This window comes from Molossus molossus, unplaced genomic scaffold (assembly GCF_014108415.1).
Source record: "Molossus molossus isolate mMolMol1 unplaced genomic scaffold, mMolMol1.p scaffold_m16_p_3, whole genome shotgun sequence".
Taxonomy (NCBI): Eukaryota; Metazoa; Chordata; class Mammalia; order Chiroptera; family Molossidae; genus Molossus; species Molossus molossus.
The window spans coordinates 54646936-54674050 of NW_023425366.1; the positions used below are offsets into that span (position 1 = coordinate 54646936).

The window sequence follows — 27115 nt, forward strand, 5'->3', positions numbered from 1 at the left end:
AAATAATAACAATAATAAAAAAATGATTAATACTATCTTTTCACTCATGCATCTCATGATTTGATCTTTAATAAACAATACCAAAGTAAAACAGCAATGACTACTATCAAGCTGAGAAATATAATCAGAATGAAAAGTATTTTGAGAGAATTTGGACAGTATATTTTGTTTTGTCCAAAATAAAAAATAAAATTCTCATTCATATAAAACTTTCTAATACCCCTCCCCCCACCAAAAAAAAAAACCAAAACAGTATAAAATAACCTGATGCCTACAAAATCTACAAAAATCACAAAAGCCTTACTGGGTACAAAAGGCAACAACTATCATTCATATTGTATACGTAAAGTAAGACAGAGAGCATAGTGCTTTGTACAGAGTCACAAGGATAGTCAACGTGGTCTTAGGACTCAAGAGGCTGGACCTTTGGCTGTCATTTCCTTAATGTAGATCAGCAAGAATATTTTCCACTTATCCTGGGATATGAATTCTATTTTCAAGACACTTAGAGTTTGTTTTTCAAATGCAGGATGGCTTTCTAAGGTAGCGCACAACAGATCTTTCTAATGAAGGGGTCCTTCCACTCTGAAGCAGGGGAGAACAAAGAAAAAAAAATTGTTGCCAGGCCAGTGAGGCTCAGTGGTTGAGCGTTGACCCATGCACCAAGAGGTCACCGGTTTGATTCCCAGTCAAGGCACATGCCCAGGTTGTCGGCCCAATCCCCAGTGGGGGACATGCAGGAGGAGGCCAATCTATGTTCACTCTCACTGATGTTTCTATCTCTTTCTCCCTCTCCCTTCCTCTCTCTGTAAAAATCAATAAAGAAAAAAATATATTTTTTTCTTTTGCTAATCCTCACTTGAGGATATTTTTTCCATTGCTTTTTAGAGAGAGTGAAAGGGAAGAAGAGGGGAGGAGAGAGAGAGAGAGAGAGAGAGAAACATTGATGTGAGAGAGACACATTGATCTGTTGCCTCCCACATGCGCCCTGACCAGGGCCGGGGATGGAACATGCCACCCAGGTATGTGCCCTTGACCTGGAATCAAACCTGAGACTCTGGCTCTTGGGCCAATGCTCTAACCACTGAGGCACACTAGCCAGGGCCAATTTTTTTTTAAAGGAGAAACTATTTCATCGCATCTTCTTTGCAGAAAGGGAACCTCCAACTCCAAAGTATTTTTTTTTTTTTACTTTCCTAAGGTTGGAAGCCTAAGACAAAGCCTGCTCAAGTTTTCAGCCACCAACACAACAACAGAGCTGGGACCAAAATGTGCAGCAACGAAGTTGAGTGTGGCCAAATCACACTGACTTAGAGCTCAAATGAGAGAGTGCAGGAAAAAGGAAGCCAAAAGGTGAAAAGAAATGAAGTGGAAGAAGGAAAGGTAGAAAGAACTGAAAAGCAGTACAAGGGAGAAGCAACTGAAGCAGTCCAAAGAGCAAGAGTGAGGGGAGAAGGCAGCCGGGGCTGTTCTGCGGTAGCAGGCTGCCGCTCCCTGCCAGCACCGCGGGAGCCTTCATCAGCGCTGTACTGTGGGCAGCGTCTCTGGGTCACTGAGTTCACGTGGAAGTTTCCCGTAAAGGCACATACCAGTTTTTGTTCCATTTATGCGCAAAGTCCACGAGCAGGAAGAGCTGGATGCCTATGAAGAGGAAGGCTCCGGTGGCTCCCACATAGCGCCAGGCTGCAAAAGAAGACCACCCAACAGGGATGACACGCCTGTGCCAGGTGTTAGCACAAAAGAGAGTAATGACTCCCATCCATTCTCACTGCATGCTCACTGTACCTGCAACAGATTTAATTCCCACGCAATCGCACTATTATTAGGCCACTTCATAGATGAGAAAAACCGAGAGTCTACGTAAGTTGACAAGGTCCCTTAGCCAGGAACGGGTGTAGCAGAGATGTGAACACAGTCTGGCTCTGGAGCATCCAAGCTTAACCTCCATGCTACAAATGCCAGATATTCTAACAGACGTAGTAATTCATGAAGTCAACGTGGCCCACAATTTAAAAGTAAACACACGCATTGCCAGAAAAATCAAGGAATCTAATTTTATTGGACAGGGAGCCACCAGTGTCTAGTAAGGAAATGAGGTTCAGACTTGGGAGCCAAGGACTCGGATTTTATTCCAGCTGTGTCACAAAGAAGCCCGAACACTGGACGAGCCATGTCACATCCCTGGGTTACAGCCTGTCTATAAAAATGACTGAGCCGGACTCGAGGGCTGCTAGGTGCCTTCCCATTCTAAAGATATTATTCTAACACGTAAAAGCACATCTGTGGGGAAGAGAAAACCAGTTAATAACATTTTAGGTAAAAACAAGACTTGGCTATAACTTCCTTAAGGAGTACGTAAAATTAGTGTGATCTTGAAAAACTAGCTGGACCTTCACACATGAATACTTGAGGGTCTGTGGCTATTCCTCACGGACTAACCCCATATGAATACTTTCACTATCTTAATTAGGAAAGTGAACTCATTTGGGTTGAACAATATTTTGAACCATTGAAATTCAGACCTTCTTTCCACCCTAGGTCATTTGAAGAAGGGCCCTCAGTTTCAGCTATGATGAAAGGCTTCATATTAAATTAATTTTGGTAGGTTCTATCAATAAGGAACATAATTCGGTGTAATGCAGTTTCGTGTAAGGTGAATTCAGAAAGAGACTGGGAGATGCCTCTTATCCCATGATAGCTGCAGCAGATTTAAAGCTGCTAAGAAGCCCTGTGCTCTGTGCCCTGGCTTTTCTGTGCCCAACCCAGAAAAAACAAGGTCTCCAGGACCTGCCTCTTCAACTGCTCGTGTCCAGCTGACTACTCAACTGATTTGCAAACAAATGTTAAATATTCCATTTCCCCCTTAGGCCAGTAACTTTAACAGTATCATTTCAATTCTTCTGCCTGCTGAGTAACCAACTAGAGGCCCTCCCACAGCCTGCCAGGAAGGGAGGGAGTGGGGGAAACATACAGAGGAGGGGGAACAGAGGGCGTAGGAGGTAGAGAGAGTGTGGGCAGGGCAGGATTTTTTTTAAGCCACAAGAAAGTCAGTAATTCAAAATATCAAAGGCACTCTGGACTATGCTTTTGAACAATTTTACAAAATGGGTAAAAACAAAATGAATAGGAACCCGTTTGTACCGTTGAGAAAGGTCTCCTGGTCTGGAATGAAGAAGGCCCCTGAGCACATGGCCCCCAACAGCAGAAGCTTGAAGAACCAAAAGCTAGAAAGAAAAAAAGAGGAAATGTATTTAAATGATATTCAAGGAAGGACAAAAGACCTCTTAGAAGGTAAGCATGTCAACCCATGATTCTGCCACTGGTACTGTTCTCTCCAAATCGAGGGGAAGTAATTAAGTGACTGGAGAGTGCCTTTTCCCATAATTAGACAGACTCAGCGTGGCCTCTGATTGTGCAAAACACCATTCTGTTGCAGAGGTGGAAGTGACCTGGGGAAAGGTCTTGGTACGAGAAATTAACTCTTGTCTTCACTGCATTTCTCATTATGGTACCAGTGTTAGAAAGAGGTTCTAGTTCTTCGGCCACTGTGTGGTGACAAGGATTACGTCCCACCTCCCCTAAAATCGGTGCCAGTAACTGCAGCTGGAGGGACAGCAGTGAGAGGGTCTGCCGGTTAGGAGTGGCCGAAGGGAGCGAAGTGAAGACTTGCCCGTTGTGAATATAAGCCCTGCAGCTTTTGCTGTTGTTGATATTGTAGGTCAGGAGGCAGAAGATGAAGAAGAAACAAGCCATTCCAAAGCAGACTCTATACACCGCCGAATACCCCACCAGCTTCTCACAGGTGTCCCCAGCTTTAATGCCTTTACAAATGTCTTCGAAAAAAGGAATCTGAGGAAAAAGAGAAAAAGTCATCTGTTAAAACCTAGTAAAGAGCCCTGGCCGGTTTGGCTCAGCGGATGGAGCGTCGGCCTGCGGTCCAGAGAGACCCGGGTTCGGTTCCCGCTAAGGGCACGTACCTCGGTTGCAGTTTGTCCCCGGCCCTGGTTGGTCGTGCGGGTGGCAGCCACTCGATGTGCCCCTTTCACATCGATGTTTCTCTCTCTCTCTCTTCCTCTCTCCCTCCCACTCTATCTGAACAAAAGGAAAAATGTCCTCAGGTGAGGATTAAAAAAGAAAAAAAAATGGTAAAGAGGCTGTTGTGAAGTGCCCCCTCAGCCTACAAGTCCAAGTCCAATGTGGAAACGCACCACGTGCATGAACAAACACTGAGGAGAAAGGCCCTCTTCCAAAGGCCTTTCTTAATTTCCTCTGACTCTTTTTTGAAGACGCAGAGCTTATAAAGTACCACTCAGCCTTTACTTACCTCAAATGAATTCTGAAATCCAGCATCAAAATTATTTAAAATTACACTTGCAATACATGGATATATTTTTCTTGAAATGCATACATGTATAGAATAAAAAGTGACAGACTTCCTTCACTCCCACCCCAAGTGTCACTGACCTCTCCTCAGGAGAGTTAACAATTTGGTGAATACTTTTATTAGTTTACTTATATAACTATGTGTGTGTACATATGTATGTAGACACACCCCCACACTTACATACAATACACACATACATATACTTGTATGGTACCATCTACATTACTCACACACACACACACACACACACACACAGCTTCATTAAGTAAAAAAGTATATATATATTGTTGTGTAACACTTTTTTTCCAATTAACAATAAGCTGTGGAGATCTTTCCCTATTAATACATAAAATGCCAGCCTTTTAAACCACCATATAATATTTTATAGTAAGGATGGAGAAAAACTGAGAAACATTCCCACACTGATCTTGTTGGGAAGGGGGCTTGCTCTGTGCACTTAGCTGTTGCCATTACAAACACTGACTCGACAACACTGTGTGTGTGCCTCGTCACACATGCGCCATCATTTGTACAGAACAGACTCTGGACCCAGAAATGGAATCAGTTACCCAGCCCCTATTAGTAGAGCTCCATTTTCATAAATAGACATGAAAGATTTCATAAAGAGCCCTGGCCGGTTTGGCTCAGCGGTTAAAGCGTCGGCCTGCGGTCCTGAGAGACCCGGGTTCGGTTCCCGCTAAGGGCGCGTACCTCGGTTGCAGTTTGTCCCCGGCCCTGGTCGGTCGTGCGGGTGGCAGCCACTCGATGTGTTCCTTTCGCATCGATGTTTCTCTCTCTCTCTCTGTTCCTCTCTCTCCCTCCCACTCTACCTGAACAAAAAATGGAAAAATGTCCTCGGGTGAGGATAAAAAAAAAAAAAAGATTTCATAAAGAAATGTCAGAAGTCTTGTCGTCAGCACATTCTTGCAACTGCAGTTTTTTTGGATCAGGGCAAGGCGTAAATGCATAAAAAACCACTACGGTATTTTTGACCAGGCTACCGAACAAAGTAACACATATGTAGGATGGTCAGAATGTCTAGTTAAATTTAAATTTCAGATAAACAATGACTAATTTTTTAGAATAACTATGTCCCATAGAGTATTTGGTGCAAACTTAGACTAAATATTGCATGGGACATACTTATACTAAAAATATATTCCTTTCCAAGAGACGAAGCTCAAAAGAAGGCAGGGTCTTATGAGGAAGGGCCAGGTGTATGTCATGCTAAGAAGTCTGGCCCTGTCCTGTGGGCAAAGGGAAACAACTATTTAATTTAAGCCAGAATGCCTTTTTTTCCCCTCTTTTATTTATTTATGTATTTATTTATCTATGGTAGTTGTTTTTTTAAGCTGGAATACTTTTGGCTACAAAGTGGAGGACATTACCCTCTGAGGCAGGAGGGTAAGGTAGAAGGCCACTGGTTTACCAGTCCAAGTAATGGATGAAGAAGGTAAGCAGTCCCAAGGATAATAACAATTCTGTACGTAGAAGTCATAGTTGGTTGAAATGTATAGACAACAAGAATGAAGTCAAGGATTGGGGGAGGGTTCTCTTCTGCTTTAACACGTGGCTGTTTAGGGTGGAGGGGGAGTAGGGTTAGCAAAGGGCAAGAATGGAACTGGAAGAACAGATCAGGAGTTTGTTTTTAACAAATAGAGTTGGGGGCATCCTGGATAATCCCAGAGAAGATGCCTGGTCTGGAAATTGCTTCAGAACAGCAATCAGGAGTAAACACAGGAAAACCGGAAGTCATCCCATGCAGGTATTGAGAGAAGTCGGATGCTTTCTGAAGGAGTTTAAATATTCTGCAGGGTTAAAGTCTTCAGATACTGAAGTAATGGGGGCCTCCACATAAAGTGGACGTTTCAGAGCTTCTAACCGGAAATGAGAGCTGCACCCATGAGTGGTGCCAATCACAGGAGGTAATATTGCTTTAAATCTGTGAGAGTTATTCACTCTGTCTCACTTAATAGGCTGTTTTATTTATATGAGATTTATTGCTCTATAATATTCATTCAAATCTTTTCTTCCCTCTCTTCTCTCTTCCATTCTATCAGCAAAGCTAATTTCTCACACACATACCCCAACCACCTGTAACACTTTCATCTACACCAGCCCATCTTTCACCTTCAGGCTCTTCACCTCCTGCCCCAAACCCACTTCTCTCTTCTTCTAAAATCCATTTTAAGAAGAATGCTAATGCCAGTAGGCCTGGGCTCCTATCCAATCACCCCCCACAAATGCCCTCCCTTGTTGACTCCCAGAGGCCCTTAGGCTTCTCAAAGGGTGAGTATGTGGCATGGCATACTTCGTCCAAAAGAAAAGTAGGCAAACAACCCCCTGCTCCAAATACTAAGGCCTGCTTTATGCTCTGTGGGTGACTTAGTCATTTAGCTTTCAGTAAGCAGTGAGTATTTTTAGGCAAAGAACCTCGAGTTGAACAAGCTGGCAGGATTTAGCAAGGGGAATTTGCTCTGATTAAATATTTGCTGTTCCAAACTCCATCCCAGATTTGGAAAAAGAAAATATACATCACACAGAGATTCCATACTTCAGGGTGAAGGAGACGGGCCTGCTAAGGGTGTTGCCTCTGAAACTTGGCTCTGGGCAACCAAGGACACTGCATCTGTGTTTGTTCTATACAGAATCGAGGGCCAGGGGCTTCCTCCCAACCCTTAAGGCAATCAAACTCAAAGCCACAAATTATCAGTAAGAATAAACAGCTCACTTCCAACCCTAACTCCACCACTAACTTGGGCAAATGACTACCCTCCCTGGGCCTCAATGTCCCTTCTCTTACAATGAAAAATAATGCTACCCTGTCCACCTGAAACTAATATAAAATAACACAGAACGTTAACTGTAATTGAAAAATTAATACATTCATTTTTTAATATCTTCACCCGAGGATATTTTTCCATTTATCTTCAGATAAGAGGGAGAGAGAGAAACATTGACGTGAGAGAGATATCGATTGGTTGCCTCCCACACAACCCCAATGAGGGCCAGGAACGGAACCGCAACCAACGTACGTGCCCTTGACCAGAATAGAACCCACAACTCTTTAGTCTGAGGGCTGATGCTCTAATCACTTAGTCAAACCAGTCAGGATGAAAAATTTTTAATTTTGCCACCCACCTCATGAAGTTGCCCTGAGAATTAAATCAATTAATCCTTGCCATAGTTCCTAATCCATAATACCCATTAAGTAAACTTCCTTAATTCTGAGGTACTGTCTTTTTAAAAAATTAACTTGGGGAACGGAGTCAGGCACATGACATGAACCACTGTCTGGTTGATGTATTCTGACTTAAACATGGCGGGAAATGAACATCTGAGAACTCCACAGAGGTTTGGTTCACTTCCCAAAGGATTCATGTTGAAAGATACATTATCCAATTACTTGTCTTTCAAAGACCTAGACACCACCCAAAAGAATACATCTGAACTCCCAAATCATGGAAAAGATGTTCAAAACAATATAAGTATTAAATTAAAAAGATGGGGACCAGGAGAAAAACCAAGTAATTTGTCTCCATAGGAGAAATGCTAGTTATGCCCCTCAAACAACTTCCATCTCAGGCAAATAAATATACAGAGCTATGGAATGGCCTACAGATCTGGTTGGCCAGAGGCCCAGATGCTGTGAATTTAGAAATAAAGTATAGACTTTGGGAGTGATTCTTATGGAAATGGAGAGGAGGAAGATGAGTCATGTTCCTATAATATCAAAGTATTATTTCAGAGAAATGAGAACATGGCACATTAATAAAGCTTATGACCCTTACATTCGAAGAGTATCAAATTTCTAGAGCACTGAATGAAACTAAGATGCAAAGAAAAGCTTTGGGCAGCTCAGCATGAATAATGGCATGAAAACTAGAGGAACTAGCTCTGCACACTGTTTAGTATCCCTTACCTGAAAATGAATTTCAGAACTGAGAGCCTCTCTCAGTCTGGCGCTCTCATTTCTAATATCCGGCTTATCCTCAAACTTTCTAAGACAATTCATTTTTCTTTGTGGGCCATGACAGCGAGGTCTGTTACCCACCAATGGGCAGAAGCTATGAAATGGGGAATGCTAAAATCCGCCTCCATCCTCCCCTAGACAGCCTCTAGGCAACCAAGACTCATTTCTCAAGAAGTTACTATGTTTGAAGCCCTTTGTGGGATGTAAGGGCTATTTAAAAACAGTAACAACCAATCCTTGCTTCTCTTTTATTTGGGTTTCTAAACATTTTAAAGAGAATAGTCCACATTGTGTCATTATTAAGACCACAAGGGGAACAAAAATTCCTCAGACTGGTTTTATTTGACGCTGCCACCTCTGAAATCAGGAACTCAATGCCCCCAAACAATTGCCGCTCACAGCTCCTTTACCACGAGCATTTCATCAGGATCTAACAGCCACAAATACGATTAGACAGTCAGAAAACAATTCTAATCAAACAGTAAATAGCAAGCTTTCATTCTGAACAAGACAACTCACGGAGGACTGACTCATGATGATGCTACGAAGGGCTCTTCCACAGAGGGGGAACAAGGATTGGCTAATGTCAGTCTGTTCAGAGAATTAAGTTAACACTGAAGGCAGAACGTACAAACAAGATCCACACCACTTACTGATCTTGAAAGAGATCTTGAAGAGTTGATTTCAGTGACAACTCGTGGAACTTTTCAATGAGGCAACAGCTCTGGGGGTTGGGGGCCGGGGAATGGATAGGTCCTGTCTGCTGATTTGATGTGGCCAATGGAGGTGTGGGCTTTGCTTCAGCTGGAAATATGGTTATTCCCCCGACCCCCTCCCACAGAACATAGGGTTTGGCGAAGGACCTTGTGCTGCCCTGAAAAGCGCAAGGCCAACTGAAGGATATCTCTTAAACAGAGATGCTGAGGTTTCCGCACGACGACTGAATGTCTAAACAGGCAAAGCTTTCTATTTATTTGGACCACTTGATCAAACAGAAGGCAGTGAGCTCTAAATCAGCTTTCTTCATGAATGTCTCAACCTGGAGTATATACCATGGTGACATGTTATATACGAATTTAACAATGTGCCAAGACTGTCTTCTATAAATAATATTTTTAAACCCAGTGAAATTAGTTTGCATGTGCATTCTTTATTCCATACTTACACATTACATGATACACTTAAACTTATATTATAGCACAGAGTTTGATCATCTGCTCACTCATTCACATCTTCTGCGTACAGGTATCGTTCTAGGTTGTGGGGATACGAGCAGTGAATAAAACAAGTTAAGAAAATCCATGCTGCCCTGGCCAGTTTGGCTCAGCAGTTAGAGCATCGGCCTGCGGTCCGGAGAGGCCCGGGTTCGGTTCCCGCTAAAGGCACGTACCTCGGTTGCAGTTTGTCCCCGGCCCTGGTTGGTCGTGCGGGTGGCAGCCACTCGATGTGTCCCTTCACATCGATGTTTCTCTCTCTCTCTCCCTCCTACTCTATCTGTACAAAGAATGGAAAAATATCCTCGAGTGAGGATAAAAAAAAGAAAAAAGAAAATCCATGCTAACAAGGAGCTAACTTTCTAGTGAAATGTTATATCCACAAAACCATGTGTTCCCTACTTCATTGATATTTCAAGCATTTCTATGGTTGATTTTAACTATTTATGGAGCAGGAGGTCTGGGAGGCCAAGGGGGGCATTCTCTTAGGTGGGACATGAGAATCTAATATCCCCCAAAACATTGGACTATCATACCTATAACCTCATGATTCTGAGGGCCCCTAGTTGCTGTTCCCCAATCCTAGCACCGAAGACCAGAACATGTCAGGCATTTACATTTCTGGTCCAGCATCTTTCCTGTTTTACCATTCAGTGGACCTGGAATTGGGGGTCCCCAGCAGCAAGGAAACAAGTAAACACACTTCTTTTCTCCATTCCTACTTCCTCCTGATCACCAAAAGGCTTGGTTTGGCTACATAAATAGAATACTAATTACCTTTACCTGAGAATGATCTCAAAAGGCCACGTAGAATAGGACATATATATGGTTAAAGACGTCACGCTAAATTTATTGCTACATTATTCTTGCCTAGTGGACCCCGCATATGCTCCACGCAGCCCAGTTGTCTGCAACATAAGCACGTACTCTGGTAGCCTCAGCACAAAGTTCAAGCCATCGAAGTTTCCCCTGCAGAGAGAAGGGGAGAACTGAACTGCATTCAACACACACAGAGCCACTGAAGGACTAACACAAGACTCGGCAAATGACAGCCAGTGGGTCATATCCAGCTAGCCCCTGTGTGTGTAAATAAAGTTTTATTGGAACACAGCCATGCTCATTTGTTGGCACATTGTTTTAGCTGCGTCTGCGCGACAATGGCAGAGTTGAGCAGTTGCTGGAGACCACGGGCCCTCAAAGCAGAGAATGTTTTCTAGCTGGCTCTTCACAGGACTCGTTCCCCACCCCTAGACTCGTTCCCCACCCCTAGACCACCAGGAAGAACAGCTGAGAAGCTGTGCAGAGCTGCTGAAGTATAAATTAACATCTCAAAGGCAAATGACAACTGGTGATAACTTACTCTACAGATCAAAAGCCAAAGGACCAGCAGAGAGCACAGCAGCTCACTGGATGCCTTCCGTCCCAGCACGCTGTCCCGCCTTCTCGCAGCCCTGAGACTCTTTCCCTTCCCAGGGGGCTCACTGCTGTCCCCAAATGGAACTTGTGCTTTAAATGAATCCAAACATACATCTCCCATATGTCATTTTGAGAGGAGCAAATTAAGTATTTTAATTTATCTGCCTGCCTGTTTTCTGGAGGGGCAGTGGAAGGAATGGGGAGGCCATGCCTATGAGTGCCAGTGCTTTCTGTGGGTCGGAGCCCTCAATAGCTCTAACACAGAAAGTCCTCACATCTGTTATGCAAACAGCCTGTGGAACCAAAAATAAAACCCACACTGATGAAAGCCGCCATGTCAGAAGATAATTTTAGACTTACTATAAGACTGTAGAAACAGCCTCACTGAAATGTAAAAGCCACACCCGAAAATCACCAACCCCCTTGTGATGAGCTCAGCCCTGCTTCAGAGCGGTTGCGACACACTCCACCCCCTTTCACCAACCCCTTACCTCTCCTCAGCCCCCAGACTCCAGACAAGGAAGGGGAGAGAGCATTCTTGAGTTCTAACAGGACCCAAAGGTCAACAGAGCGACAGTTGAGCTGACAGCACCATCTCCTACGGTTGCTAATGGAGTTCTCATACTAGTTTTCGAACACAACTGTGTACACACCCTGTCTAACTATGGGGGCTCTTTCTGTGCACACAGGGTAGAGCAAAAGTAGTGTTACAGTTGTGAGTACGTGAAACACAGAGTTTATTCTTTTTTTTTATCCTCACCCGAGGACATTTTTCCATTTTTTGTTCAGATAGAGTGGGAGGGAGAGAGAGGAAGAGAGAGAGAGAGAGGAACATCGATGTGAAGGGACACATGGAGTGGCTGCCACCCGCACGACCAACCAGGGCCGGGGACAAACTGCAACCGAGGTACGTGCCCTTAGCGGGACCCGAACCCGGGTCTCTCTGTACCGCAGGCCGACGTTCTAACCGCTGAGCCAAACCAGCCAGGGCAGAGTTCATTCTTGTATTATTATTTATGAGTTACTTTATTATTTTCTGTATGAACAACTGTAAACCTACTTTTGCCCCACCCTGCACGTACCATACTGTTCTCATTTTCCCTACCTGAGGCCCAGTTCTCTAAGAACAAACACTATATGCTACTCATACCCACATCCTTGTTGTTGATCCAGAAGTGAGATCCATTCGCCCCACGCCTGGACACCAGGCTGCAGCAAAAGAGCACACATTTCAAAGGTGCCGGATGAATGGGCAGCTGATACTAAAAAATCCAACCTCCCAATAATTTGCAAATTGGGTCTTTTACAGGTAAAAGGTACGAGCAAGAGGTTCAGGGTCCTGGGCTGCACTGATTGGTCAGTTATGACATAAGGTTCCATGGTTTTCCTAATCTGATTTATTTCTCCCCTGGCGTCATCTTGTTTGGGGTCTTTGCTAGTGGGGTCAAGGGGTCTTCCTGTTTCCAAATGAACCAGAGTTCTGCAGCCCATCTTGGGATTGTAAGTCAGTTATGTTACCTTAGGAGCAAAAAAACAGATCTATCCATCTTGGGCTTAACAGGCCACATCATTTCCTTATGTCAGGCAATATATTACCTGAAACCTGTTTTACAGGCAGATCTCCAGGTTCCTGGACATGGCTGTATTCTTTCCTCATATTTAAATAGAAATCATGACCGCAGCTCTGGGGGCAAAAGGCATTTTTCCTCTCGTGTTTTACGTTGTTCTAGCTGGGCTAATAATCAAATCAACAAAGGCAGATTAACAGGAGAAAGTATACAAAGTCTATTATATGAATGTATATTTGGGGGCCATAAGAGAGACCCAAAGAAGTACTGGGTAGCTGAGGTTTATATGCCATCTCCAAGCTAAGAAGTCAACTGGGTAGGAAAGGCATACCCCCGGAGATGGAAAAGCAAATGTTTGGTGAGCAAATGTTTGCTGACATCTCCCTGCGAATGGCCCTCCTGGAACACAAGCTCCATCTAAATTCCTTCTAAGCAGTTAAGGGGGAGGTGAACGATTTTTTTCTGAGTCTTTTGTTTCTCAAGAATCAACCAGTTTAAAATCAATATCCCAAAAGGCACATCTTGGGGCTGGCAAATACTGCTTCCCTTCACAGCAGAGCTCATTTAACACATTTAACTAAAAGTTAACTTTGAGTAATTGTTATAATTTGCTATTGGTTTCTTCCCAGCATCTCACAGGGTGCTTGGCACCTGTCAAGGAAGGAAGGGAGGGAGGGGGGAGGAAGGGAGAGAGGGAGAGAGGAAGAGAGGGAGGGTGGGTGGGAGGGAGGGAAGGAGGGAGGGTGGGTGGGAGAGAGGAAGTAATGAATTACATGACAAAATATTTTGTAAAACATGAACTCAGATTACAGTTTACCCAACTAACACTATCACCTACTTTTAAACTCTGTGTAAAGTATCAAGACTCAACTAGTCACAATATTTATGTTTCCTGCTCCCAAGCTTTCTGAGGCTACTGTCTCTGAGCTCATTATGCATTGTGCCATTTGTCTGTTCCCTCCGGACCCTGCGTTTGTGCGGACAGAACTGTTCATTGCTAGCTGTAAACTCCTGTCTGTCCCATTTATCTGCAGGGGGCTCTAAGGCCCCATCTGCGGACAGTTGCTTAACAGATGTTTTTGATGATTACAGAAAAAAAGGGTTAGGAAAACTTAAGTTCTCACATCTTATCTTACTCCCCCTTCCAGAGCCAGACCCATCCTGAAACAGATCCTGTTAATGTCTGATACCCCCACCACAACCCAAACCCCCAAAAGCTTCTGGGTAATGGATCCTGCAGACCAAGGACAATAACTATTGTTTCTTGTTTGCTGGCTCCTGGCAAGCTCATTATTGCTGGACAAGGATCAAACCTCTTTGTCTTTGGTTCAGGCTCAAAAAAGACTCTCGGCGGGATACCCATTAGTTCAAATCCCTGCCTGTAATACAGAACTACTTCCCACCATCATTTCCCAGCATTCACTTGTGTGGAGGGTGAGGCCCCAGCCATGAGAGAAGCCTAGGATGGGGTGTTGCAGGGACTCTGTTTTCTCCCACACGGTGTTCTATCTGCATGGAATTTAGACCAAAGATAAAATTGTTTGGAAACCCAGGATGATGCAAGAGGTGGAACCTCCCCACAGGGAAACTCTGATTAGTTCACAATGAGAACCTTCCCTCCATGTTCTACAAAGGCCTTAAAGTTTATGGCCGAAAGCCACCTTTAACCTTGGAAACATACTCATTGACACATGTGACATATGTTAGGAGAACTGTACCACAAACTCAGCTGCTGTTCAGAAAGAAAACTTTTGAAAGGTATTCTATCTCAGCTGAATTTTATTTTATTTATTTTTTTATCATTATATGTTTTACTCCTCACCCGAGGACATTTTTCTATTTTTTGTTCAGATAGAGTGGGAGGGAGAGAGATAGAGAGAAACATCGATGTGAAAGGGATACTTCAACTGGTTTCCACTCACACGACCCAACCAGGGCCGGGGTACGTGCCCTTAGCGGGAACCGAACCAAGGTCTCTCCGGACCACAGGCCAACGCTCTAACCAAACCAGCCAGGGCCCAGCTGAATTTTAAAACAATGTTCCAGCCCTGGCCGGTTTGGCTCAGCGGTTGGAGCGTCGGCCTGCGGTACAGAGAGACCCGGGTTCGGTTCCCGCTAAGGGCATGTACCTTGGTTGTAGTTTGTCCCCGGCCCTGGTTGGTCGTGCGGGTGGCAGCCACTCAACGTGTCCCTTCACGTCGATGTTTCTCTCTCTCTCTCTCTCTCTCTCTCTCTCTTCCCCTCCCGCTCTATCTGAACAAAAAGTGGAAAAATGTCCTCGGGTGAGGATAAAAAAATAATAATAATAAAAAAAATAAAACAATGTTCCAGCCCTGGCCAGTTTGACTCAGCGGTTAGAGCGTTGGCCTGAGGTCTGGAGAGACCCGGGTTCGGTTCCCGCTAAGGGCACGTACTTCGGTTGCAGTTTGTCCCCGGCCCTGGTTGGTTGTACGGGTGGCAACCACTCGATGTGTCCCTTCACATCGATGTTTCTCACTCTCTCTCCCTTCCTCTCTATCCCTCCCACTCTATCTGTACAAAAAATGGAAAAATATCCTCGGGTGAGGATAAAAATAAAAATAAAATAAAAATAAAAATAAATAAATAAATAAAACAATGGTCCAGAATCAAAGAACTAGGTCAGCAATATGCGTGTATGTGTGTGTATACATACATTTGGTAATTCGACACTTGCTCTAACACAAAGACATAAAACGCCAGCTAAGAATGGAGAGTTCCACTCCAGAGTTCAATGCTTTGGAGCAACACCTGATGCTAGGTCCCAGGTCCATAGTTCTCTGAACACTCACCAGTAAACACCAAAATCAAAACAAGGGCCCAACTTTCCAAGTTCAGCCTAAATAACCTGCCATTCTGTGCTGGGACAAACTACATGGTGTTTTGGATCAAAGTGGAATATTTTTCACTGCCCATGTTTGTTTACTTTTAAAAGGTGGCTATACCTAACACAACTTGAAGGCAGGTTATATTTTACATGCAAAGCCACCGAATAAATAAACTCCAGATTTGTGGTTGCCTCTGTTTTCTACCAGACTACCAGTAGTCCCTTGAGCCCAGCCTTTGGCCCTAAGAACAGGAAGGAGGCAGGGGGAAGGGGCTGCCAACGGCGCCAGGTGGTGCTGTTTCCAGAAGGAATACTAGTCCCTCACACTAACTCCAGAAGACAGGAATCAGGAGGAAGGATACGCTTGCTAAGGCTTTTCCTGCTACTTCTACGAACATCTGCCGGACAACCAGACCTAGTCATAGGGAGAGAAAAAGCACCGCCGGGCAGCCAGGCAGCCAGCAGTCCTGGGCTCTAGTGCCACCTCGGCCTGGTGTCAGAGCCTTAGACAAGCCACTTCCCCTCACCTGTCAAATGAGGGGGCTGGTTCAGATGACTTAAGGTTCTTCCGCTTAAAAAACAACTCTTAACATTCTACTCAAATTATACTCTAAAAGAGATCATTGTTTTCTCTGCTTAACACTGCATGATATTTGTATCTTTTCACAGGGCAGAACACAGCATAAGTGTGAGCTGCGTCCTTTTTCCCATTGTTTATCTCTTAACTAGCTAGATCCTTCAGTAACTCTGTTTCCTGTATTTTTTTTTTTAATCCTCCGTGACTAGCAGGGAGGGCTTTCCCACAAACAATACTCTCTCTGATGCAGGCACGCACGTCAACCAAAGCCAGAAACAAAACAGCTGCCCCAGCAAAAGCACAAGACCCAGAGGGCAGGGCAGTGGTTAAGGCTCAGGCACAGAGCAGATGACCACTTCGTTCTGGGTGACAGATGACAAGATGTGGATGTGGCCTTGGGACTAGACTGACTACAAATAATCTTCTGACTACTTCACTTCCATTTACTTCCACATAATCTTATATCAATACTGCTAATATGTGTGAATTTCCCATTGTTGCGTCTCCTTCCTCCTTCTGATGAAGACAATAAAACAGTGAAAATGACTGAGAAATACAAACCAAAAGAAAGTTTATGCATCACCTCTAGGGAATGTGTTGTGACAGACCAGGATTTCTGAATAAATAGAGAAAAATCCTTTAAGCTCACCTGCTTATTTTATTCAAAGGACCTAAATCCAGTCAGCAGCCTCAAGAGCAACCCCTTTCCACTCTCTGGAAACTTTTGTACTTCATGATAAATGTAGAGACTCGTTCGAATATGTGCTTAAGATTTTTTTTTTAATCCTCACTGGAGGACATTTTTCCATATTTTGTTCGGATAGAGTGAGAGGGAGAAAGAGAGAGAAACATCACGTGAAAGGGACACATCGAGTGGCTGCCACCTGCATGACCCAACCAGGGCTGGGGACAAATTGCAATCGAGGTATGTGCCCTTAGCGGGAATCCGACCTGGGTCTCTCTGGACCGCAGGCTGACGCTCTAACCGCTGAGCCAAACCAGCCAGGGCTGTGCTTAAGATTTTAATGGGGGTGAGACAGGCTAGTAAGCCAGGACAAGTGGAATAGGAAAACTGAGACATACAGTTCAGCAGCAGTTTGCAGCCATCTAGTAAATCCTATCTTCCCTAAACACTTAAGAGTAAACAGTTCTGTCCCGCCAGTGAGGCTCAGTGGTTGAGCATCGACCCATGCAGCAAGAGGTGGCCGATTTGATTCCCGGTCAGGGCACATGCCCAGGCTGTGGGCCCAATCCACAATGGGGAGCATGCAGGAGGCGGACAATCGATGTTTCTATCTCTCTCTCCCTCTCTCTTTAAAATCAATAAAGGAACAAAAAAAATTTTTAACGAGTAAATGGTTTGTACTTCTCCCCAACCAGAAGGTAAATAGCTTAAATCACCCTACTCAGGGAGATAACAGAAATCCAATTAGTGCCATTTGCCAACCACACCCACAGACAGATGAAATTAAGGGAATAAATCTCATTTTGGTACATCAGCATAAAGCTAATAAATATTCTACTGGGATCCTCCCCTAAGACCTCAAAACCCCTCAAAAGGAAGGTCCCAGCCCCTCTCCCTCCTAAACCTTCCCCTACCCCCCCACAGGCATGCAACCCGGGCAGCAATGAGCAGCAGCAATTCATCCTGGGCTCATTTCTCCATCTAGTCCCTCTCCAGTTATCCTAGGCCCTTCCTTGTTTCTCTGTGCCCAGCTTTAATAAAAATCCTCTAAAATTCACTTGGACTCTTGTGAAATTTTTCCTACATGAAGTCAAGAACCCACACACTACCGGCTGGCCCTAGGCAAACCAGCTCAGGGCCAGGTCCCCTTTCCAGTAACGGGGAGGGGGAGGTGATGGGTTTAACTTGGGCAAGGAGGGGCCTGGTTTAGATCTAAGTCGGGGTCCCACCCCCACCCTACATTAGTCCTGAAATTGAGTGGTCCATCTATGGACCACAGTGACCAGGACAATTTCTAAATAGTTACTTGGATAAAATGCCAGACCCCAGCATGCAAAGGGGCAGACTCGTCATGGAAGCGAAGGGCTCTGCTGTCGCCACCACTCTGGCACGCTGAGCAGCTCGCTGCCCGCCAGGATGCGTGAGGTCTGACAGCCCTCTGTCTATTCGGACACTCACAGTGCTTTCAGAAACTTGTGAACACGAAGGATTTCAGCTATCTCAGGAGTTGCAAATCCAAATGCCATGACTTTGGGGTGTTGGCTGGCAGGGGTGGGAGGGGGAGCAGTCAGGGGAAAGATATGAGACAGGCTATAAGTAAGCATCCAGGAACGGGGCCCTCCTAAAGGCAGACAAATGTAATTTAAAAAAACAAATAAACTCACAAACAAATGCTGTAGGCCAATTTACTCCTAGGCTAGGAGAGTTCCAGGTTTAACTAAAATCCCGGGTGTGGCCCTGGCTGGTGGGCGGGGCCGGGGGCGGGGCCTCTCAACAGCACACAGGCTTTCTTTCACCAAGTCCAGGGAGAGAATGGAATTCGGGAGCTACTTTTAAGACACAGAGGAAACTGCAGCCATGAGTCACCCTTCTATCCTGATCCTGTTAGGTCCTGTCCAACGTTTCTTTGAAGCCAACTCTCCTGTGCAACACTATCACCCTGTGCTGAGAAGAACCAAAAAGCTCTTTCATCCAGGGGCAGGATAACCAGCACAGGGGTGCAGTTCCCACATTACTACTCACTCAAGGGGAAACTGACCCAGACCCCACAGAGCAGAAAATAACGTGTCAAGTAAAACATGTTTCCTACAGAGTTCACGTAAGATTAGAAACCAAACAGTGCCTTCTCAAATAAATGAGAGAACAAGACAAGGCTGCTATCAAAATAAACATCTTAGTGGCCTCTTTTCCCAGTATGAGGAATTAATTCTTCAAAATTTACATTTAAAATTAACATACAATACACACACACACACACAAAACAGTCTTCCTCATTGTGGAAGATGCATTTGGGTTCTGAAAAAATTAAAATGTGAAGACTGAGCCACCTCAGATACTACCTACTGCCCATGCCCATGAATCAGAGCAGCCCAGGGACCCAAGATGCTGTGGGTTAGGAACAGGTAAGGCTCCTCCCACCTTGGCTGGGCATACTGAGCTGGGGGAGGAAGGCCTGAGGGCCACATGGGTCACCTGCCTTCCCTTCTCCAAAGCAGGCTTGGTTTTAGAGGCCCCTCTTCCACAGAAAACAAGAAGTCCTTTCTCCTCCCTCCCAAAATGCCTGTGGAGCTTCCCAGGGTGCCCAAAACTCAGTGTCATCTGCCTCCAAACGCAGACGTCACATCTTGATTTAGTGGTGCAGGTCAGGAGGTCTAAATCTCTCACCCATTTTTTGGCATTCTAAATTCTAAAATGAATTTTCAGTCCCCAGGCATCAAATATCTCAAGACTATACCAGCTTGAATGACATGGTTACAGACACGAATGACCCGCAATCAAATGGCCCCTCCACAGTTTGAGGTGGAAAATGCCCCAGGAGACAAAACTCACACCCTACTCAACCAGCACAGCAGCACCTGCCCTGAGCCACAGCTCGCAGGGGAAAGAGGTCACCCTCAGTGAGAAGAAGCAGGGCGAAGTTTGGCCCAGCAGCTCCTTGTAGTTAGTTCCCTCTTGTTCAAACTTAAACACGCGCGTTCTGAAACCAAGGCAAAAATCAAACATGAGTGAGAAGGCTGCTGCCCTCGTGTCCTTCACCCACATAACAAGAGCCCACGTGGCTCTGGGCAGAGCCCCGTCCATGCACATGAATGTTGGGTGGGAGGCAGCTGCACACGCCCGTCCTGGCTGCTGCAAGCATACATTTCTCCTCTTCCCATCACAACCTCAAACATTCCCACAGGCCAACAATGAGGGGGCGAGGACTGCCGCAGAAACCCAGTGTGCCTCCCATAAGGGGACCTTTCAACACCTACCCTCGAGCACTGCCTGAGGATGAGGGCAGACTCTATTCCACAGGCCAGGAAACAAGCTGACTTTGCGATCAGCCTGCCACCCCTCCTGCAAAGCCCGAAAGATGGAAAAGGATTGGTTTCGCCCACAGGGACCTCATTCCCTATGCAAGAAGTCTAGCCAAATCATTTTTAAATAAGTACATTCAGGGGACAGGCAAAGAAACATTTATAAGAGCCTCTATGAGGATCCCATTTATAAGAACCCTTCTCTCTCCACTCCCTCCCTCCCTCTGGTCTGACCCCAAATCACACCACACATACACCACGGCTGGCTTCACTGCCCTAAATATCTGTCTGCTTCTCTGATGACAGCCTTCTGCTCAGGAATCTATAATGGCCCCCTATTTACCATCAGACCATGGTCAAAGCACTGAAATTCCTGCAAGACTTGGTCTTTTACCTACTGGCGTCTACTCTTTGTCCTTCTACACATGCTTGTTCTTGTTCTTTTCCCTTCCTTCTACCAGTAAAGTCCAGTCACTAAGAACACATTCACCCTGGGTTCAGATCCCAACTCCACCTCTTAGACCTGCCTTGGGCAGGTATTTAAATGACCCGATGCCTTAGTTTCTTCACCTGGTGAGTTAGGCAGTGATGAATGAGATGATACAGGGAAAAGCTCAGAATAAAACCTGGCACATGGTATCACCGAATAAACATTAGCAATTATGATATTCACTATTATTGCACAAGTCACTTCTTCCAAAAAGGCTTCCCTAGCAACACCCGTCAACATCTGTTTCCTAAATGTTCTGCAAACAGTCAGAAATCATAGATACTGGCTGGAGTTTTTCTGGAATGTTTCAAAGGGCAGGTTACTTGGATGATAATCAAATGTTAAAATTATTATTATAAAATTCATGTTCTAAACTATGTACCTGTTGTTCCCAAATTATCTCTACCTCCAGTAACAATGTTTCTAGTGGATTCACCACTAAGAGGTACCATATATTTGCATGGTTTCAGATTTTGTTTCTTGGATCCAAAGCTTAATTCTACCGAGACTGAAAACTTCTTAAGAGCAAAGAACAGAGATCGTACCACAGACATCTGGTCCACACTGAGAGTTCCTACCACAGTACCACAGTGGGACCTCAAGCCAAACCTTGTTGAATTTAAAGAAAACATTAAGTTACCTGAAAAACAAAGTAGTCAGTGGGAGGTTAAGTGGGTCTTCAGAATAAGAAAATCTACCCTGTCAGCCCTGGCTGGGTGGCTCAGTTAGTTGCAGCATTGTCCCATACACCAAAAGGTTGTGGGTTCGAGTCCCAGTCAGGGCACATACCCAGGTTTCAGGTTCAATCCCCAGTCAGGGCATGTACGGTAGGCAACTGATCGATATCTCTTCTCTCTCTCTCTCTCTCTCAAATCAATAAACATATCCTCAGGTGAGGATTAAAAAAAAAATCTACCCTGTCAGTATTCCTCCTTGTAAACTTCTTGTCACAAACATACAAGACTAAACCATGGTAAGAGGAGACTTGATGGCAAACACCACCAAGATGGAGTGAAACCTGGCACAGACTATTAAGGCAGCCTCCGTTCCTGGTCTCCCTGCCTCCAAAGTTCCACAGCACTTCGTGCCTACTCTCATGTCGTACTTACTGATTTCCACCTTGCTTTATGCCTCAGAAGACTTCATAACTTGTCTTCTGAATTATCAGTTCCACTTCTCACAGGTTCAAGTGCCTCACTGCGGTGACTTACTGAGTAGAGATCCACCACGTAAAGTAATCAGAGAACATTAATCTCACAAGTTTGGACAATAAATAGTTCTGGTATATTCCAGACCATACAACCACAAGTATAAAAGAATTACCCAGTAGAAAGTTCCATAGTGCCTACTTTAACTAATGGAAAAGAATATATCAAGTGCGTTTAAGAAAATAATTATTTTGATGTACTTGAGTGTATTTAAAATTGTCTGTAGCCTTAGCCAATTTGGCTCAGTGGTTAGAGAGTCAGCCTGTGGACTGAAGGGTTGCAGGTTCGATTCCTGGTCAAGGGCATGTACCTGGGTTGCAGGTTCTATCCCCAGCCCTGGATTGGGGTCATGCAGGAGGCAACCAATCAATATGTCTCTCTCACATTGATGTTTCTCTCTCTCTCCCTCCCCCACTTCCACTCTACCTAAAAATTAATGGAAAAACAGCCTCGGGTGGGAAGAACGAACACTTCCACGGAGAGCTCCTGGGGACGCCTCTCCATTAGGGGAGGGGTTCCCAGAGCACAGAGCACTTAGCTCTGCGGCAAATGGGGCTTGCAAAGCTCGCCTTTCCTCTCCCCTTTCCCAGAAGGAGCTGCTCCAGGAAGCATGCCTTCCTCTTCCCAGAAAACTGCCCCCACGGACAATGCCTGCCCTGGCCCGGGGGACTCCCTGAGTGGGTAAGTCTGACTCATTTTGGGGGATCAGTAGTAGGAAGCCCACTTCCTTGCAGATACAAGCCACACTGGCTCACATCAGGTCTATGAGGGAGAAAGGTGATATTTGGCACGTACCTGCTGACACTGTAGTCTTTTTGTCAATTTGTTCAGAACTTGGGAGGAGAAAGATGGTGTTATTTATTGGACTCCCTCAAAATCCCAACACATCCTCACCCCTCACCCCATAATCTGGCTGATTAAGAGGCCCACTATGGGGAAATTCCAGGAAAAGGTCCTATATGTGTCTCTATCAGCATCATATATGAGGCCCACCTTTACATACATTGCCCAAGAAATGGCTGGAAATCCATCCTCACCTCTGGAGACACCCACCCCGCAAGTCACCCTACAAGTAACATATCCAGAAAAGTAAAAATCGCCCTATAGCTGCCTCGTTATCTGCAGAATTATCACAGGCTTTATCACACTTCCCACATAGGCCAAATTAAGTGTTTATAATAGCTACTTCCTGACATACTGGCAGCCATCCTTAGAACAAGAAAAAACTATACATCTAATCAGAAGTGCTATAAACAAGGCTAAGACAAAACACAATCCTCTCCTCCAAAAGCATCAGACTGCATCCACACTACTACTAAAGATCAAGACACGGACTGGTTCGCCTGCTCGGCCCGAAAGCATGGAAGAGGCTTCCCTGAACGTCTGGAGAGGGTGAGTGTACCCAAAACCACACTGGGGTTCTGGATGTTTCCCACACGGCCTCATCAACCATCAGAAACGAGAAGAACTGAAACAGGGCAAACTTACGTGCTCTTTCATCTCATTAGCCACGGTCTGGGACATCATGACGCAGCAGAGGACGGAGACGAGGATGAAGTAGAGTGCGTACATGAAGCGGGTACTCCGGGACTGCCGGATCTTGGGGCAACAGCTACAGCAGAGGGAGCAGCCAGCAGACCCACAGCAGCAGGCCAACTAGAAAAGGAACACAGGACATCGTCTTACAGCCACTGCTTTACAGACCTACCAACCCCAGCCCCCTGCAGGTCAACCTTCCAGGCTACCATTCTTCTGAGCCATCCTGCCCACAGAGCATGCTGGAACAGTTCAGTATGCGAACAAAGCTTTCAGCAGACTGGGTCTAAGACGGTCTTTACCGATAAGCATTAAGGCTTGAGAGATGCCCAATAAAACAGAAGAGGAACAATTCACCTGAAGCACTATAATCATCACTCTTAGGCAAAATAAAGATTTCTGGGATCAGCTAAGAGAGAAGTCAAGAACTAGAAAAAGACCATGCCCTGGCCGGTTTGGCTCAGTGGTTGGAGCATCGGCCTGCGGACCAGAGAGTCCCGGTTCGGTTCCTGCTAGGGGCACATACCAAAAAAAAAAAAAGAAAGAAAGAAAAAGACCAAAGTGAGGAGGTGAGAACATGAAAAACAGGGAATCGGGCCCAAGAAAAGGACTTGTCAAAATCCATGAGCAAAAAGAATGAACTGTATGAACACCTGGGGACGTGTTGGGATGTAAGGGCTCTGTATGTGTGTACCCATCTCCTTTGCAGTAAACAGTGGGAGTGTCCAACATGAAGGAACGAATAGACCTTCTCACCCGCACTGTTGTTTACCACAGCTTCACGCCCTTAATGGTAAGCTTTCAGGCTCATGTGTGGGCGTGGGGCAGAGGAGTAGGAGCTCCTGCTGTGCCAATAATAGGCCTCACACCTTTTATTTGGGGAAACCAGCTCTTTGTTGTTTTTGCACCTCTGATTGGGCTTTATTGGTCAGTGCAGCTAGATATAATTTGGGGATATTAAATAAGTAGGGATTAAGTTCCCAGGTTTGAGTCTGGTGTTAATTTTTTTCTTTTTAAAAACTATTTTTTAGCCAGGCCATGTGGCTCAGTGGTTGAGCGTGGACCCACCCACCAAAAGGTTGCTGGTTCTATTCCCGGTCAAGGCACATGCCCAGGTTGTGGGCCAAATTTGCAGGAGGTGGCCAATCAATGTCCTCTCTCATGGATGTTTCTATCTTTCTCTCACCCTCACACTCTCAAGTCAATTTAAAAAAATATGTATCTCCTCAGGTAAGGATAAAAAATAAGTAAATAACAACAACAGAGAAATGAATAAACAGTGCCCATCATTGGCTCAATAAATGGGTGCTGAATTAATACTGTATCGTAAGGTCATAATGACAACCTTCCTCCAACATAGGGACTGGTAGGCCCAGAGGGCCACGCACAAGTCATGTGCCACACTCTGAATTTCTCACACCAGCTCATGTCACAAAGTATTAGGGCTTTAATTTGTGGATACTGCACACCCACCTTTCCCACAAGAAATTATTCTACGCTCTGGAAGGACACAAGGCTCTCTCTTTGGAGGTAATGCCTGCAATTCCTCTGGCAGTTCATCCTCATGCACACTTACACAGGGGCCCAGAGATTTGGGTATGCAGCTGTGTGTTCACTATAAGCACGGAAACAGTCTTCTTTTCCAGACACACAGGGACCACATAAGTGAATTATGGGCTATCTACACCATACAATGTAGTTACAAAGAGCAAGTCAGTGTTCATTATGGGCTGAACTGAGTTATCTTGCCCACTTTCCCTGCCTCCCCCTGGTTCCCCTCCCCGCCAAATTCACATGTTGAAGTTCGAACCCCCAGTATCTCCCAATATTTGGATAGAGGGTCCTTAATAACGTAATTAAGGGTCATTGGAGGGGGCCCTAATCTAATATGACTGGTCCTTGGAAGACAAGATTAGGACACAGACACACAGAAAGGCCAAGTGAGGACACAGGGAGAACACGGCCATCTACAAGCCAAGGAGAGAGGCCTCAGAAGAGACCACCTCTTCAACTCCTTTATTTCAGACTTTAGCCTCCAGAACTGTGAGACATTAAATTTCTGTTGTTTAAGCCACCCAGCCTACCATACTTTGTTATGTCAGCCCCAGCAAACTAACACAGTGGTTACGCCCTGGTGTTTTATGTATCTTTCTGTGTGGTGTGTGTATCCATGCAATGAGCATCGACATCAATTATCTGTAGAATGGGCCTAGATGCAGGCGGAGGAAGAAGACATCTACTTCTCACTGTTCCGCTCTCTGTTTGTGTTTTTCCTACATGCATGTATTACTCTTATAATTTTAAAAAGAAAGGAAAAGACTAAGAAAAGCAACTAAGTTTCAAGATATTAACATAAAAGCATTTGCAAATGTGGCATTGACTCATGGCATTTATTTTTTCTTTCTGAAGAAATTTCCCCTCCCCAAACATAGTGAAAAAGAGCCCTTGACCCCCTCCCTCTAACTGACTTCCTCTGAAATAGCAACAGCACCAGTAGCAAAGGCTTTTCTAAATACAACGTGCTCTGTCCTGGCCAGGGCAGAGTCAAAATGATAGGATAAGCCAGCTGCTTGTAGCTACCTCAAGCTGGGCCTCACCCTCAAGTGTTATTTTTCTCCTCCTATCTAAGAACCCCAACAACAACAACAACACACACACACACACACACACACACACACACACACACACTAAATAAACATCAGGCTCCCTTCCTGTCCTCCCCACTAGCCATGGACAAAGACAGTTCTAAAAACTGATCCTAGGCATGTGAGGAAATGATCACAGAAACACAAGGTAGGGCTGGTAGTAACTTCCATGTTCTTCTTCTGTCAAATTGAAAAGCATAATCCCTTTATTACCTAGAATTCCCAGCTAGCAACAAAACCAAAGAATCAGGAAGAAAGCCAAATAGATGTCATAATCAGTGTGAGCGTGCACACACACGCACCCTGTTATCTTACTCATGAGAGTCCCCCCCTCTCTATCGAGTCTTATTTTCACAGTGCCAAGAGGCTGGTTGGCTACCAGGTTCTTAAGCCCACAGGGACTAGGAGGAACTAACTGGTGAGAAGAGCAAAGGTCCGAGAACTTGAGGACCTGGATTCTAACTCTCTGGCTCTGGGCAAGTCACCTTCCCTCTCAGGGTCTGGGTTTTCCTCACCTGTAAACTGAAAGAGCATAGGTGACAGATAATAGATGGTAGGTAACGAGGTGTCATCTCATATGCAACTCATGGTGACAGGGGTGTCTGGAACGCTGTGCTGAGCTGGGTTCTAAGGCCGAATATCTCAGCATAGAAAATGCAATGATCAGAAGGTACCACCTGCCAGAGGCATGGTGGCATTCATGCTTTCTTTTTGTCATCCCTGTGAGAGATGATCTGACTTCCCTATCATCCATACATGCTCCCATGTTGAAAAACAAACTGTTAGAGGCAAGCACACTGAGTTAACCCCAAAGCAAGAAAGAAGAGAGAAAAATCCATCAAAAAAAGAGAAGTAAGCCCTGGCCGGTTTGGCTCAGCGGTTAGAGCGTCGGCCTGCGGTTCAGAGAGACCCGGGTTCGGTTCCCACTAAGGGCATGTACCTTGGTTGCAGTTTGTCCCCGGCCTGGTTGGGTTGTGCGGGTGGTAACCACTCGATGTGTCCCTTTCACGTAGATGTTTCTCTCTCTCTCCCTCCCACTCTATCTGAGCAAAATATGGAAAAATGTCCTTGGGTGAGGAAAATAAATAAATAAATAAATAAATAAATAAATAAATAGAAGTAGGAACTGAACACTGGAGCAATCAGAAGCTCTCAAGGTAATGTGAGCATCACTCTAATTGCTTCATGGTCTATGTTCTGCCACGTCCAGCTCATGCAGCAGGGAGGTAACTCATTCATGACGATGGCCCAGGCATCACACAAAGTCATGTTCCC

General features: G+C 45.1%; 1 protein-coding gene across 5 annotated transcripts in view; it reads right to left on the reverse strand.

The window, feature by feature from the left end:
• Positions 1–27115, reverse strand: part of SERINC5 (serine incorporator 5) — a 100825-nt gene that overhangs the window by 25532 nt on the left and 48178 nt on the right. For all 5 annotated transcript variants that reach the window (XM_036279095.1, XM_036279094.1, XM_036279097.1 and 2 more), the window contains exons 2-5: positions 23148–23315; positions 3671–3849; positions 3142–3224; positions 1590–1683 (exon numbers count right to left, since the gene is read on the reverse strand). In XM_036279095.1, the coding sequence (XP_036134988.1) occupies positions 1590–1683; positions 3142–3224; positions 3671–3849; positions 23148–23315 (524 nt within the window). The remainder of the gene's footprint in view (positions 1–1589; positions 1684–3141; positions 3225–3670; positions 3850–23147; positions 23316–27115) is intronic.